Source organism: Otolemur garnettii, unplaced genomic scaffold (genome assembly GCF_000181295.1).
Source record: "Otolemur garnettii isolate 467f Iridium unplaced genomic scaffold, OtoGar3 scaffold00146, whole genome shotgun sequence".
NCBI lineage: Eukaryota > Metazoa > Chordata > Mammalia > Primates > Galagidae > Otolemur > Otolemur garnettii.
In genome coordinates this window covers 3,692,183-3,709,016 of record NW_003852541.1, presented here as the reverse complement: position 1 = coordinate 3,709,016, position 16,834 = coordinate 3,692,183, and the positions used below count along the sequence as shown (strand labels likewise).

The 16,834-nt window shown below is 47.3% G+C and overlaps 1 protein-coding gene across 1 annotated transcript in view; it reads left to right on the top strand.

Annotated features, from left to right (window-relative positions):
* The first annotated feature begins 832 nt into the window (after positions 1-832).
* TBC1D9B (TBC1 domain family member 9B) overlaps positions 833-16,834 on the top strand; it is a 47,972-nt gene continuing 31,970 nt past the window's right edge. The window contains exons 1-4 of the mRNA XM_012810985.1: positions 833-1,001; positions 4,541-4,651; positions 10,210-10,328; positions 14,390-14,618. Of these exons, the coding sequence (XP_012666439.1) occupies positions 884-1,001; positions 4,541-4,651; positions 10,210-10,328; positions 14,390-14,618 (577 nt within the window). The 5' untranslated portion in view covers positions 833-883. The remainder of the gene's footprint in view (positions 1,002-4,540; positions 4,652-10,209; positions 10,329-14,389; positions 14,619-16,834) is intronic.

Below are 16,834 nucleotides of genomic sequence, written 5' to 3'. Positions count from 1 at the left end.
ATTCTGTAATGCCAGTCACAGAAATCCAGCGGAAATTCGCTCCAGCCTCTAAGGATGATTGGAATATGTCCCCTTCTGCCCTCCTGCCAGATGCTTGTGGTGGCTCAGGCCAGCAAGGTGACCCCACAAGCCAACTGGCCCAAGAAAAATAGGGATGTAGGCCTGATAGTCCAGGAGTTAAAAGACCCCTTCACCCAGGTCAGTGTCTTAGCTGCGAGGCTCTGCACCCAGCAGGAGGGCAGGGACCTGCTTCCGTTCTGTCTGCCCCAAGCCTAGGCAGAAAGTTCCCCCTGGGGTCCCAGGAAGGCCCAGAACGCCGCTTGCTTTTGTGGGCTCTGGAAGATTATTCTAGCCTTATTAGACCCAGAATTCTGAGTTCTCCCAAAATCCCAGTCTTTCTTCAGAAGCCTTTTGCAATGTTAATGTGCACTGGGTTCCACTGTAATCAGCCAAAAGTATATCTCCAAACGTTACTTCTTTACTCCCACACTCTGGGCAGGTTTTCGCAGACGCCAGAGGCCCTGCTCTGCACAACCATCTCCCTCGGTCTGCAGACTGGACCGTGCCATTCTGGACGGAAGCCTGCGGCCCCGAGCTGGAGACAAAGCCGTAGCGCTGAGGCCGCCGACCGGGAGGTCGGGGGCAGACGGCTCGGCCCGGTCTGGCCGAGGCCAGCTTACCCGCGGGCCCAGGGCGAAGCGGGGCCGGCCGGGAAAAGGCCTGCGTGACCGGGCAGCCGGGGCCGACTGCAGCGAGCGCCAGGGTCCGCCAGGGGGCGCGGCCGCCCGCTCGGCCCCGCCCCGCCCGCCCGCTCGGCTCAGGCGAGGCGACCGCGGCGGCGCTTCCGCCTCGCGGGTCCGGGCCGGGTGCGAGCGGCCCCGCGATGTGGCTGAGTCCGGAGGAGGTGCTGGTGGCCAACGCACTGTGGGTGACGGAGCGGGCCAACCCCTTCTTCGTGCTGCAGCGGCGCCGGGGCCACGGCAAGGGCGGCGGCCTTACGGGTGAGAGGCGCGGGCGGCCAGGCCTGCGGGCGCCACGGCGGGCCAGGTCAGGCAGGGAGGGCGCGGCGGCCGGGTGGACCGGCTGGAACAGGCCCGGCCTCGGTGCGTCGGCACGGACACGCTCGTCAGCTCGCGCCGGGGGGGCCGGAGGCGGGGACGTGGGAGGTGACGACGGGGCGGGCGGGAGTGAAGACGCTCCGGGGTCGCGCTGGCTGAGGAGGGTCTGGGAGGGAAATGCGAGCTTGTCAGTCCCAGTAGGTCGACTCAGGGTGGCCTCTGCCGAGGCGTGTGCAGCCCTGGAGTGGGATCCCACAGCTGGAGTTAGCCAGCTCTCCCATCCTCTTCCACCACCTCAGTTTCCCCTAGTGCCTCTCAGGGGTCATGTGACACAAGCACACATTTCCTTTCCTCCCTCCGTTCCCAAATCACCAAAGAATTGCCCTTTTAACCAGATCAGAGGACCCCGTAGCTGGCCGCAGCCCCCATTCCTCCAGCCTCTTCTCCACTTTTCCTGCCCCTGGTGTTCTCAGAGCTACCACCCTAAGCTTTTGAGCACCAGCATAGGGTGTTCTGGAGATGGAGACCCAGCCAAGGTACCCCTTTGTGCGTCGGGGCCCAACCTCTTACACAGGGTGAGGCTAGGGAAGCACCCCTGAAGCTGTGTGGCACATGAGATCCCAGGCAAGGCCATTGGACCTCCACCACAGGTGTGGTCACAGGCCCCAGACCCAGGGCCTGTGTGGGTAAGCAGGAGCACGCTGGCCCAGGCTCAGGGGACACCAGGGGATATGCTCCTGGAGGAAGTGACTGTTTCTTTACAGGAGTGAGTGCCCAATGTTGCCACATCTTCCAATTTATCAAGATGATTTGCTCTGATGTGTCCTGATTTCCAATATTAAAGCTAATATAGTCTTGCCAGATACAGGCAGAGGCTTTCCATGGGTGACTTCTGCCACCAGCTTCCTGGGCCACACCTCTTAATGTGGAAGAGACTATACCATTTCTAAGAAAACACAGTGTTCCCTTCAGTGATTCAGACTCTTTCCAACTGATCAGGTTGTTCAGTTGGAGTTAGCAGCCCCTTTGGGGAGTTGCGTGATCAACCTCAGAGCTACTGCAAGCCCACTGAGGAACACCAGGAGCAGGACAACCAGCACATCTAGTTACACCATTGTTCCAGTGTATCAGATCTGGCTGGTATGCTGGTGGGTAGGTGGCCACAGGTGCACCTGACTGCTGTTCACCTCCTTCTTGAGCCATGAAGGACTTCCTGCAGGCTCTTCTCCTTTCCCCCTCATATTTCTGCCCCCCAAGACTGAACTTCCAGGGTACTCTCAGGGATCCATTCCTTGAAAACCCCTAACCTCTACCTAGGTTTGATATATCCTGCTGTGGCCTCTGTCATGGCCTTCCTTGCGCCATCATAGACATTGTGGCCTCCTAAGCACTGTCCTAGAAGAGGAATAGTCAATGATGTTGCTTTTTTAGTCAAGCCAGCTTTTAAAAACATGCCAACCTGGACTTTTCATTAAAGAGTCTTAGTGTGAGGAGATGGTCGGCCCATTCACAAGCTTTTAGGTCTCAAGACAGGGTTTCACCAAGAGTTTAAAGACTGCAATGAAATTTTCAAGACCAGAAGGAAACTCTAACATGAACAATAAAAAAAGATCTATTCCAAACACTGATAAAGCCCAAATATGCGCTTTTAACTACAACTTAGATATTTTAGAACATTTCAGTAAAACAAGTGAGAAATTACTAGCTTCTGATTTGGATGTCTGAAAAGAATACCTTTTTAAATGATCATTTTATTTCTTAAATACTGGATAAAAATCAGATTACAAATTGTTGGACTATGAAAAAAAGTGTTAAAATTGAGCATTAAAATGAATTGAAATTGTTTCAGTGTCAACAAATGTTTTTTGTTTTTTTTATTAAATGGTAACTATGTACATTAATGCAATTCTGGGGTACAGTGTGGTATTTTCACATAGTGTCAACAAATGTTAACAAAATATTTTCAAATTATACCAAAAGCAGCTCTTCATTAATAGGAAGAAAATAGGCTTGGCGCCTGTGGCTCAAGTGGCTAAGGCGCCAGCCACATACACCTGAGCTGGTGGGTTTGAATCCAGCCCGGGCCCCCCAAACAACAATGACAGCTGCAACCAAAAAATAGCCAGGACTTGTGGCAGGCGCCTGTAATCCCAGCTACTTGAGAGGTGGAGGCAGGAGAATCGCTTGAGCCCAGGAGTTGGAGGTTGCTGTGAGCTGTGATGCCCCAGCACTCTACCCAGGGCAACAGCTTAAGGCTCTGTCTCAAAAAAAAAGGAAGAAAGTAATTCAAAGAAGAGGAATAGAGGAATGAACAGGTTTTTAGATTGCTTGATAATTCAATTAATGCAGAAAAATGAATCAAACAATGCTAAAAGAAATTTGTTTCCTGGTGATTTGTCAAGATATACTGACAAAGATAGCAAACCACAAGCTGGGTAAAGTGTCATCAGTCCAAAGAGTATATGTGATGAGAAGAAAAACTTGAAATGTTCTAAAATGCTTCAGTTCAGAAATAAAAACTCTGAATCCAAATTTGACAGTTGTAAAAGTTTATGTCCTTTGAGTGATGACTTTTGGGGCTGAAATAAATTACCTTAAATTTTCAATAATAAAAATTTGCAATCGCTTGGCAGAGGAAAGACTACATTATCTTTCTGTACTTGATGTTGAAAATTATGCTACATAATCATTGTCTCGTAAATTAAAAATCAGAGTATATAGCCGAAAATGTCAAGGGAAGACATACTTTAGGAGATGGATTTGGTGGCTGATAAGACATATTGTGTTATTTTTTCCTGAATTTTGTGATATTTGTGGTACTGATCCTTTTTTGTTTTAATTTGTAACTGTTGTACTTTCTCATTCTAAAAGAAATACTAATTTTTGAACCTAATTTTGAATTGTTTTTAAAGAAACCCCCAGAAATCATTTAAGCTTTGTCCCCACATAAACCTGCATCTGCTCATACATGCAAATATTTCCAAGGCAGGAATAGAATCAGGTAGCTCCAGAATGAAGTAGCAGGTAATTTTTTTTTTCTTTTTTTTTGAGACAGAGTCTCAGGCTGTCACCATGAGTAGAGTGCTAAGGTGACCTCAAACTCTTGGACTTAAGTGATTCCCTTACCTCAGCCTCCAAGTAGCTGGGACTACAGATGCCTACCACAACACCTGGCTATTTTTTTGAAGTTGTCATTCTTGTTTTAGCTGGCCCAGGCCAGGTTAGAACCTGCCTGCCTCTGTGTATGTGCCCAGCACCCTACCAACTGAGCTAGGGTGCCACCAGCAGGGAGTTTTTTTGATTGGCATCAGACATTGGCTGAAGGTCTGTGGCCATCGAGTGACTCTGGTATTTCCCTCCCTGGGCTGGTCACCATCCCACTTGCCTCAGGCTAGGCTCAGCCACTTGGGGTTGAGCACCCTTCCCTTCACCCTTGGCACCACCTTCCCTTCACCCTCTGCCTATCTCTGCCTTGCTCCCAGGTCTTCTTGTGGGCACCCTGGACGTTGTGTTGGATTCAAGTGCCCGCGTGGCCCCTTACCGCATCCTGCACCAGACCCAGGATTCGCAGGTCTACTGGACTGTGGCATGTGGTAAGTGTCCTGCGTAAGGGCATTGGGCATGGCTTGGCTAGAGAGGCCAGCACCAAGAGAGAGGGATGTGCAGCCTGTTCCTAGGGAGTGTTGCCTGCTACGTGCCTGGTGGGCACTGCCCCCAGTTCAGAGGAGAGGAGCCGTGGCTTAGGAAAGCTGCTCTGTTGGTCACAGGGACAGGGCAGGCAAAGGCAGCCACATGTGCCTCTGAGGGCTCAGGTTTAGAGTTCACATTTCTTGCAAGGAAGATAGATATAGTCAGGCCTCACTGTTCAGGGTTTCTACATTTCAGAATCACCCGTTGACTAAAATATATTTGTAATCCCGGGTGGTACCTGTGGCTCAAAGGAGTAGGGCGCCAGCCCCATGCACCGGAGATGGTGGGTTCAAACCCTGGCCTGGCCAAAAACTGCAAAAAAAAAAAGAAAGAAAGAAAGAAAGAAAGAAAGAAACATGCATTGTAATCCCCAAATCAGTGCTCTGGTGCTTTTGTGGTCGTTTGGGGACATTTATGGACATGTGCATGTACACAGCAGTAGAAAATTGAATCACCCAACATGCACATCCCCAGCAGAAGTGTGAGGAGGCTACACTCTGCCTTCTTGTCTGAGCTCTCAGGCTGTAAGCAAGTGTCCTTTCATGGTCTATTTAGTGCAACATTTTTTACGTTTTTGTGCCTTTTCTTGGTGATTTTGCTACTTAAAATGGCCCCCAACATACTGCTGAAGTGCCATCTACTGTTCCTAAATGCAAGAAGGCTGTGTTATGCCTCACAGAAAAAATACATGTTAGATAAACTGCCTTCAGGCCTGAGTTATAGTGCTGTTGACCATGAGTTCAATGCTAATGAGTCAATAATATATATTAAATAAAGTATCTTTAAACAGTTATGAATATTGATTAGTTAACAAAAGTGTTGTGACCAGAGGCTCACAGAAAACGAACCCTATATTTCCCTTGGGGTAATGGTTCAGTATTCGCTAATTCAGTGTTCAAGGAACTTTGTAAAATGTTAAGTACGTGAGTAACGAAATTCTCTGTAGTTCTCCTCAGAGGAAGTACACCCACCTGAGAGTCCCTTTTTAGAGGTTCCTATTGGGCTGGGATTGCTTCAATAAAATGATAGTCTCAGCACTTCCTGTGTGCCAGGAGCCTCCTTGCACCTCCTGGCAACTCCTGAGGGCATATATACTTTGGTCTTCTTTACTTCAAAGATCAGGAAACCTTGGCCCAGAGGAATTAAGTAACCTGCTCAAAGTCACACAGGTTGCAATTTAGACACGGAGCACCTGTTCACAGCCATGTTACTGAATACTTTTCTGGGCTAGAAGCCACAGTGTCCTTGTCCTCCAGGATAATGGCTTTCCTTTTTTTTTTTTTTTTTTTTTTGAGACAGAGTCTCACTATGTTGCCCTCCGTAGAGTGCTCTGGCGTCATAGCTCACAGCAAACTCAAACTCTCAGGCTTAAGCAGTTCTCTTGCCTCAGCCTCCCAAGTAGCTGGTACTACAGGCACCCACCAAATTGCCCAGCTATTTTTTTGTTGTCGTTGTCATTGTTGTTTAGCAGGCCCGGGCCAGGTTTGAACCTGTCAGCTCTGGTGTATGTGGCTGATGCCCTAGGCTCTGAGGTACAGGCACCAAGCCAATAATGTCTGTCCTTGGAGGCCTGGGAAAAGATGATAAGACCCAGAGCCTATAGACCTCAGATCTGGACCCCAGCCTTCAGACAAGAGGAGCCAAGTGTATAAAACCCCAGGAACAGCCTGGTGGGTGCTCTGCCCAGGCCTTCAGCAGCAGTGTGCTTTCTCTCACTGTTGGATCCAGTAAGCTTAAGAAGGGTTAGAAAGGAGAGTTTGCCCAAGGCCTAATGGTGAAACCCAGTAGGACCCCCTTATCTCCTGGTTCCAGAGCCTCAGTGGGCCCTGAGGCAGTGAGGATTTGCCTAGTAGGAGGGGCTTACTTTGGGGTGGGGGCCATCCCTGAACAGGCTGAGGAGGACTATGTATGCCTAGAGATTTGCATCTCTGTCTCAGCAGTGTTCTGTGGTTCCTGGGTAGGGGGCAGGGGAGGATGGCAACAAGAGCAGCCCCTCCCTGGGGACGAGTGTGTGGTGCAGAGTGGGAATCTCTTTGGTCACAGCGGTCCTGGCACCAGGAGGAGACCTGGCCACAGCCACACTGCAGAGCAACAGGCCACACACCTCACCTCCCCTACCCCTGCCAAGCCCCAGGCCCTGCCCTGGTCTCGTTTCCCTGCCATCAGGCTGGGCCCCAGAAGCAACTCACCAAAACCAGATGTGGCCCTACCAGCAGCTGCCCAGTGAATCCTGACTCTTGAGCTTGGCGTCTAAGGACTCTAGGAGTCTGACTGCTTCCATTTTTTTGCCTCCTTTGCTTCACACCTAGGCCCTCAGTTAGACCGTACCCCTCCTGCCTTCATGCACAGTGTCCCCCACCATATCCACCTAACCTTTGCTCCCACTTTGTTGAGAACCTGCTTGGACATTACCTCCTAGGAATACCTTCCCAAACTTCCCAGACCTGTGTTCCCATCCTTCCTTCTTATTCGTCCGGACTTGACATGTCTGTACACAGGAGCTTCTAAAGGCCAGAGCAGGCTCTGCAGCCAGGCAGCCTGGGTTAGGATTCCAGTTTGGTCTCCTCCCAGCTGTGTGGCCTTGGGTAACTAACTTCACTTCTCTGTGCCTTAGCTTCATCCTGTAAATGAAATTAATAGCACCTGTCTCCCAAAGTGTTCTAAGAATAAAGTAAGATAATCCATGGAACTGAAAACAGAAATTGCACTTACTCTAATTAGCTATTATATATATATATCTTTTTTTTTTTTTTTTGAGACAGACTCTCACTATGTCACCCTCAGTAGAGTGCAATGGCTTCACAGCTCACAGCAACCTCAGACTCTTGGGCTTGAGTAATTCTCTTGCCTCAGCCTCCCAAGTAGCTGGGACTACAGGCGCCTGCCACAGCACTCAGCTATTTTTTTGTTATAGTTGTCATTGTGGCTTAGCTGGCCTGGGCTGGGTTCGAACCCGCCAGCCTCGGTGTATGTAGCTGGCACCGTAACCACTATGCTAGGGTGCCAAGCCAGCTACTATATTCTTTTCTTCCCCAGTACCTAGCATAAAGATGGCATAATTTCCTTAGTATTAAATGAAGATTGAGTTACTTTAACTGTAATTCTTTTAAGTGCATATATGTAAACATTTATAATTAAAGTACAGCCAGATCTACACAGGCAGTGTAGAGAACTACACTTCTATTTTAGTTTGCCAGGAATGTGTATGATACAGCAGAATTGCATTACTTGTAAATTTAACTTCCAAATTCAACTAGGATTCATGGCAAAAGAGAAACAAGTCCCTTCCACCTATCAACTAGACATTGGCCTCTGTGTAACAAGGAGGGAGGCCATAATAGAACTGCCAAGAAAAATGAAAAAAAAAAAAAAATTAAAGGTAACTTATGATTTAAAGGACTTCTAGTTGCTTCAACCTCTGGGTTGTGTGATCGTCCATAAGTCATTTTTGCCCTCCCTCAGAGCCATCAGAGGAGAATCTTTCCTGTGGAATTGCTTGTCAGGGAGCCACTTAAGGTCATATAAAGAAACAAATCAACCCTAACCAGGACCAGCAAGGCCATGACAGAGCAATGAGAAGGTGCCATGGTTGGAGCAGGTGGTAGGCCAGCTCAGCCTTGCCAGATGGGGTAAGGGCTGAGTTATTAGCTGCATAAGAGTGTTGTCAGGGAAAGACAGATGGCCAGGGGCCGGCACTCCATAGTCAGACTGCATTTGTTTCATGGCTGGGGCTCCCTGTATGCATAACAGGTGCCATGACTGACTTGGCCTTCTAGAGGCTCATGGTCCGTAAACTATCCCACTCCAGGACATCTGAGAACATGTAGACTATTCACTCCTCTTCTTATCCTTGTGTTCATTCATTCAGAAAACAGTTCTTGAGTAAAAAACCCCTGCCAAGTATATGTAGAACCCCAGAAAGTGGGGTGACAAGGGTAGGGGGATCCAGGCCAGGCAGAAATCCCTCATCCCTTACTTTTCCCCTGGGGCCACTTCCCTGATTCCCTATGGGAGCAAAGAGTTCTCTCACACTTTGGGAGTGGCATTTTACAGCCTTCTCAACACTTTTCCATTTCCACTGTGTCTGCAGAGCAGCCACTCACCTGCCCAGCTGGAACCTGCCTGCCAAGGGCCTAGAGTCCTGTAGGAAGCCCCAGCAGGCATTTCTGGACACTTGAGTGATCAGGAAATAGCTGGACTCAGTTATACACAGTATGACTGTGTCTAACTAATCACACGTATATAAAGGCCACAATAAGTTTTTTCAATGTAAAGAAAAGTCTTCATAAGTTAGTAAACTTGCAGATGCATAGACTATTTCTAGGAGGGAACACAGGAAACTAGTAGTGACTGTCACTCTCTACATCAGGGACAGAGGGAGGTTTCATTCCCCCATGGAACTGCCATTTTGAATTTTTCAACTTTTTATTTTTTGAGACAGAGTCTTACTATGTTGCCCTCAGTAGAGTGCAGTGGCCTCACAGCTCACAGCAACCTCAAATTCGAAGGCTTAACACCTCAGCCTCCCAAGTAGCTGGGACTATAGGCACCCACCACAATGCCCAGCTATTTTTGGTTGTAGTTGTCATTGTTGTTTGGCAGGCCTGGGGTGGGTTCAAACTCACCAGCTCTGGTGTATGTGGCTGGCACCCTAGCTACTGGGCTACAGGCACTGAGCCTTCAACTTCTTTTTTATCAGGACCATGTATTACTTTTTTTATATACATGTACATAAAGTTTAAGAAGGAAAAGAGTACCTTGAAGATTCTGGTCATTTGAATATAACAAATTATGTCTTGTGTTCATTTCTTTTTTCTGGGGGGTGGTGGGGCAGAGTCTCACTGTGTTGCACTAGGCTAGAGTGTTGTGGCGTCATAGCCCATAACAATCTCCAACTCCTGGGCTCAACCCATCCTCTTGCCTCAGCCTCCTGAGTAGCTAAGAATATAGGCTTCAGCTACATCCCCCAGCTATTTTTTTTCTTTTTTTTTTTTAGTAGAGACAGGAGTCTTGCTCATGCTCAGGCTGGTCTTGACTCCTGAGCTCAAGCAATACACCTACCTTGGTGTCCTAGAGTGTTAGTTAGGATTACAGGTATGAGCCACCGCACCCAGCCTAGGTCATGCATTTTTTTTTTTTTTTGAGACAGAATCTCAGGCTGTTGCCCTGGGTAGAATGCCATGGCATCATAGCTCACAGCAACCTCCAACTCTTGGGCTCAAGTGATCCTCTTGCTTCAGTTTATCTATTAGTAGAGATGGGGGTCTCGCTTTTGCTCAGGCTGGTCTTGAACTCATGAGCTCAAGCTTTCCACCTACCTCAGGCTCCCCAGAGTGCTAGGATTACAGGCATGAGCCACCATGCCCAGCCTTAGGTCATACATCTTAATATTTCTTCTTTAATTTGTATTTAAGGGATGGTGATTTTATGATTTTTCTTTTCTTCACCAAACCTCTCCTAGGTTCTTCCCGCAAAGAGATCACAAAACACTGGGAATGGCTGGAAAATAACTTGCTCCAAACACTGTCCATCTTTGACAATGAAGAAGATATCACCACTTTTGTCAAGGGCAAAGTACACGTAAGGTTTATGTTCACTTAACAGTTCTCATTCCCCTTCTCTGGCTAACAGTATTTATATGTATTATCTTATTTAATCTTCAGCAACATAGCATAGATTTTCTCTCCATTTTATGGAGATAGAGACTAAAGTGCCGGCTCTCATTCTTTTGGATTTGAAAGAGACAGTTGAATTCATTGCAGTAATGCTCCTTTCTACTCAGGCTGGCTGCTTGTGCCTGACTGAAGCTTACCTTAGAGTTTCTCTTTCTGGTAAAGTGCCTTGGAACACACATGCAGACATAGAACTCCATTTGCTACTGTGTTTCCCTGAAAACAAGACCTACCCAAAAAATAAGCCCTAGCAGGATTTCTATGCATTTGTTAAATATAAGCCCTACCCCATAGTAATGCTTTTTGGTGTGAAGAGGAAAACATCCCCTGAAAGCCCTAGGATGTCTTCTTGAGAAAAAATAAATATAAGACAGTGTCTTATTTTCAGGGAAACAATCGTAGTTCCTTTGGCTAACAGAAAAAGAAGTTAGGCTCAGCGCCTATAGCTCAGCGGCTAGGGTGCCAGCCACATACACCCAGAGCTGGTGGGTTTGAACCCACCCCAGGCCTGCCAAACAACAATGACAACTACAACCAAAAAAATAGCTGGGCATTGTGGTGGGTGCCTATAGCCCCAGCTACTTGGGAGGCTAAGGCAAGAGAATTGCGTAAGCCCTAGAGTTTGAGATTGCTGTGAGCTGTGATGCCATAGAACTTTACTGAGGGCAACATAGTAACAGTCTGTCTAAAAAAAAAAAAAATCAGAAAAAGAAGGTAGAAGTGTTAGGATATTTTGAGGTATGTGAGGTGTGTTTTTATTATAAAACTAACATTAAGCCAGGTGGAGTGTGGCTCATGTGTAATCCCAGCATTTTGGGAGGCTGAAGTGGGAGGATCCCTTGAGTCCAGCAATTCAAAACCAGCCTAGGCAACATAGCGTAATCTCATCTCTACAAAATATTTTAAAATCAACTGGGCATAGTAGCACGCACCTGTAGTCCTAGCTACGTGGGAGGTTGAAGCAGGACGATTGTTTGAACCCAAGAATTCAGGGCTGTAGTGAGCTATGATTGCACCTGTAAATAGATACTGTATTCTAGCCTTGCAAACATAGTGAGACCCTGCTTAAAAAAAGAAAAGATTAAAAAAAATTTACTTAAAAAGGACATACCCAGGTTTGGTGCCTGTAGCTCAGTGACTAGGGCACCAACCATATACACCAGAGCTGGCAGGTTCGAACGCAGTCTAGGCCTGCCAAACAACAATGACAACTCCAGCCAGAAAATAGCCAGGCATTGTGGTGGGCTCCTGTAGTCGCAGCTACTTGGGAGGCTGAGGCAAGAGAATTGCTTAAACCCAAGAGCTTGAGGTTGCTATGAGCTGTGACACCACAGCATTCCACCCAGGTGACATAGTGAGACTCTGTCTCAAAAAAAAAAAAAGGGGGCACATACCCTTTACCCAGCAGTTCTGTTCCTTAGAGTTTACCTTCCAGTGTATTCACATATGCAAAATGACACTTGTATCAAGATCTCTCCTGCAAAGCTGTATTAGCAAAAGACTGGAAAGTATCTCTTGGTCCCATGATAAGAAGGGAAAGGCAGCTGTTCTTTCCCTTGCAAAATGAGAGGAATAACACTTGTTTGCATTTATTGAGTACTTTCTGTATGTTTGCTGCACCAAGTGCTGTATACTCAGATTTGTTAAGTCATATATGGTATATTTAATGGCATATTTCACAGTGATCAGAATAATGATTATAAGAATTACAGTGATATGTAAAGCTTACAAATGACATTTAGGTTGGTTCCTCTGTGAGGGGTAATTAGCACTGTACCAGCATAAACACACATGACAGGTATGTGTTTCTGTTAGATTATTGCCTTAAGTTAGATTCCTGGGAGAGCTCTTATTCTTGTCTCCCTCTTTATAAGGACTCTTACCATTATATTGGGTTCATGCAAATGATCCAGAATCATCTTCCCCTTCCAAAATTCTTAATCTCATCTGCAGAGTCCCTAATCACATCTACAAAATCCCTTTTGCTAAATAAGGTAAAATATTCCTAGATTCTGGGAATTAAGATGTAGACATCTTTGTGGGGGGCATTGTTTGGCCTGCCACATCATATAACTTACATAAACAGAGTCTCAGGAAGAAATAGGAAATGTGAAAATGCCTAAAACTATTAAAGAAATTGAATCTGTAATTTAAAATCTGCCTAGAGGGATGCAGTGGCTCACATCTGTAATCCCAACACTCTGAGAGGCCAAGGTAGATGGATTGCTTAGCTCATAAATTCCAGACCAGCTTGACCAAGAGTGAGACCCTGTCTCTACTAAAAACAGAAAAACCAGATAAACACCTTGGCAGGCATCTGTAGTCCCAGCTACTTAGGAGGCTGAGGCAGGAGGATCGCTTGATGTGTAAAAGCTTACATGACACTGAGGTTGGTTGAGCCCAGGAGTTTGACGTTGCTGTGAGCTAAGATGCCATGGCACACTAGCCTGGGTCAACACAGTGAGACTCTGTCTCAAATAAATAAATAAATAAATAAAATCTAGCCAGTAATCTTTTATAGGTAGGTTCTGTCCACCAACAAACAGAAAATTCCAACCCCGTGAACCAGGCTGGACAGTCTGCAGTAGTGCTCCTGGCTCTACTTAGAAATAGAAGGAATCAGAGCAGACCCCACATATGGGTCCTCACCTGGGCTCGTGGCTGTCCTCCCTACCCACGGATAGAGGGGTGTAAGGCCACCCAGCAGCCCAGCAGAAGCAGCAGGCTGAAACACCTGCCAGACCAAGCACTGGCCTTGAAGAGTTTAGTAATTATCCTTCAAGAAAATCAGCAGGAAGGGGCAGGAGTTGAAGTTAGTTGGTCCCTACTGTCCCCCATGAGATGTGTGGCCCCTTCCCCCCAACTTTTGTTCATGTTTCTTAAAGGCATTTTGGTTTTTTAAAATCTGTACAGCAAGAGCAACTTTTTCTGTCAAATAAAAATGAGAAATGCAGGGGAAAAAAAAAAGAAAAGAAAATCAGCAGGAACATTTTGAGCTGAGTACACTGAAGACCTATTTTACCCTGGGAGGTTTGGGGCTGGCTCTAGGGTCCCAGGGGTGTCTCTGGGCACCCTGAGCTCTTCAAAACTGCTCTCAGCACAAGGGAGTGTGGATGGACCCTGAACTGGGTGGGCCCATGCTGATGTGTGCTCAGGGTAAGAGGCAGGAGCCCTGAATATACAGGGGGCCAAGTGTAGAACATCCTTTAGGAAATGGTGAGAAAAGCACTTCACAGAACAGGGCCATGGGATGACCTCATCTGGGCAAAGAAAAGGGAAGTAAGAATAATGCATGGGGCTCAGTGCCCATAGCACAGTGGTTATTGCATCAGCCACATGCACTGAGGGTGGCGGGTTCAAACCTGGCCCGGGCCAGCTAAACAACAATGACAACTACAACCAAAAAATAGCCAGGCATTGTGGTGGGTGCCTGTAATCCCAGGTACTTGGGAAGCTGAGACAAGAGAATTGCTTAAGCCTAAGAGTCTGAAGTTGCTGTGAGCTGTGATACCATGACACTCTACCTAGGGTGAAAACTTGAGACTCTGTCTCAAAAAAACGAAAAAAAAAAACAATGTCTGGATTTGCTTATAGATGCTCCTGGAGTCTGCATGTCTGGGGGGAGATAGGAAGGTGGCTGAAGAGGGGATATACTTTCCACTGAATATACTTTTATACTGTTTGCACTTTTTACCATATTTATGGATGGAATGTTTTAACAATTTTGCATAAAAATAAAATATTCATTTCAAAATTCATTGCCCAGAGCCAGTGATGACAGTAGTTCAGGGAGTTTGGGGAACTTGCCCCGAGTGACACAAGCTGTGTCTGTTGTCCATGTGCCTTGACTATAAACCACCCAGGGTCCTCAGCCAAGGCCCAGGTCCCGGAATCTCTGGGCTTCTCTGCTCCACCCTTTGGCCTGCTCAGGAGTGTGCTGGGCAAGCCCGGCCTCATCCCTTCCTCCAGGGCATCATCGCAGAAGAGAACAAAAACCTGCAGCCCCAGGGAGACGAGGACCCTGGGAAGTTCAAGGAGGCTGAGCTGAAGATGCGGAAACAGTTTGGGATGCCTGAGGGCGAGAAGCTGGTCAACTACTATTCCTGCAGCTTCTGGAAGGGCCGAGTGCCCCGGCAGGGCTGGCTCTACCTGACGGTCAACCACCTGTGTTTCTACTCCTTCCTGCTGGGGAAGGAAGGTGAGTGCTGCCTGGCTTCCATCACCCTGGGCCCCTCTATTCCTACTCAGCTCCCAGGCACTTGGTCCCCACATGGTCTCCAGAGGGATCTCCCCAGAACCCAGAATGGATGGCCAGCATATACCTGCTCTTGGTGGGCTCTTGCTGTGTCCACTACTCACTGGTAGGATTCTTCACGTGGTGACCTTTGCAGGCCTGCCCTCTTCTAAACTGGTATATTCAGGCAGCACCTATAGCTTAGTGGGTAGGGTGCCAGCCACATACACCAGGGCTGGAGGGTTTGAACCTGGCCTGGACCAGCTAAAATCAACAATGACAACACGCAACAACAACAACAAAAATAGCTGGGCATTGTGGTGGGTACCTGTAGTCCCAGCTATTTGGGAAGCTGAGGCAAGAGAATTGCTTAAGCCCAAGAGTTTGAGGTTGCTGTGAGCTATAACACGACAGCATTCTACCGAGTGCGACATAGACTTTGTCTCAAAAAAACGTAAAAAAATAAAAATAAACTGGTAATTCAGGGCACTTCTGCCTTGAGTGATTCAGTTCATGCGGGGCCTTGAGCACATACTGCACCCATGACCTGCACCCATGACCCACTGTGTGACTCATAGCCTTGGGGTATGAACCAGGCTTCCACCATAGTCTCACCTCAGAAAGGGTCCCCAGCACCTTGATCCCAAACCAGCAAGCCCACTCTCCACTAGCTTCCCTCAGTGCACAGCCTCCTGGTGCCCCTTTCCACCATTGCCATAAACCTGTCAAAACTGGATGGCCAGTTCTCTCCCCACTAGCAGAGGCTGGTGTCTTCTTGTCTTCTGTGTGGGTTACCGCTTGCTGTGACTCTGTTCACACATTGGTGTGCTTCCCTCAGTACAGCTGCTCTAGGCATGCAGGAAATGCTGCCTTAGGGAGTGGCTCCCTTGGGGTGGTCCTGGGTGTGGATGGGGGCCAAGAGCCTTGCCTTGCCCGGTTCTTTTTTTTTTTTTTTGAGACATTTTTTTGGGCAGGCCTGGGCTGGATTTGAACCCGCCAACCTTGTGTGTATGTGGCTGGCACCTGAGCCACTTGAGCCACAGGCGCTGAGCCTATTTATCTGTTTTTTGAGAGTGTCTCACTTTGTCACCCTGGGTAGAGTGCCATGGAATCATAGCTCACAGCAATCTCAAACTCTTGGACTCAAATAATTCTCTTGCCTCAGCTTTCTGAGTAGTGGGACTACAGGCGCCTGCCACCCCCGGCTATTTTTAGAAATAGGGTCTTGCTCTGGCTCAGGCTGGTCTCAAACTCCTGAGCTCAAGCAATCCACCCACCTTGGCCTCCCAGAGTGCTAGGATTATAGGTGTGAGCCACCACATCTAGCTATCCTTTCTGATTCACTCACACCAACTTCCACTTTCTCACTTTGGTGTTGCTGGGTTTATATATTTCTGTCCATGTGGATTTTACACTGCCTGATTCTTGTCTATCTCAAAACTTTCATAATAATCAACATAACACAAATAATGTTTTTATGAACGAGCTGCATTATCCAAATAAATTAGAGTGGAATCAACATATCTTCCAGGTATCACTTCATTCACTTGGCTTGTCTCTAGGATTTTTCTGAGTAGAAAGTAGCAAAGTTATTGGTACTATTCTCCAAACCCATATAACTCACATCCACTATCATCTACATGACAGCCAAGGTGATATATGTGCACAAAGATGCACATAAATGTCATTCATCGTGTCAGAAAAATACTTAGAACCACTGTGATAAATTAATAAAATCTATAAACATTTTATTTATTTATTTTTTGAGATAAAGCCTCAAGTTGTCACCCTGGGTAGAGTGCAGTGGCGTCACAGCTCACAGGAACCTCCAACTCCTGGGCTTAAGTGATTTTCTTGCTTTAGCCTCCCAAGTAGCTGGGACTACAGGCACCTGCCACAATGCCCAGCTATTTTTTGGTTGTAGTTGTCATCGTTGTTTGGCAGGCCCAGGCTGGATTCGAACCTGCCAGGTCTAGTGCATGTGGCTGGCGCCTTAGCCACTTAAGCTACAGGCGCCGAGCCTATAAACAGATTTTAAAATCTGTTCAAAATTCCAAGCAAGTCAGTTTCTTCTACATTACCTTTGCTAAGAGTAACAAAGCAGGCTCGGCGCCTGTGGCTCAAGCGGCTAAGGCGCCAGCCACATACACCTAAGGTGGCGGGTTCGAATCCCCAGCCCG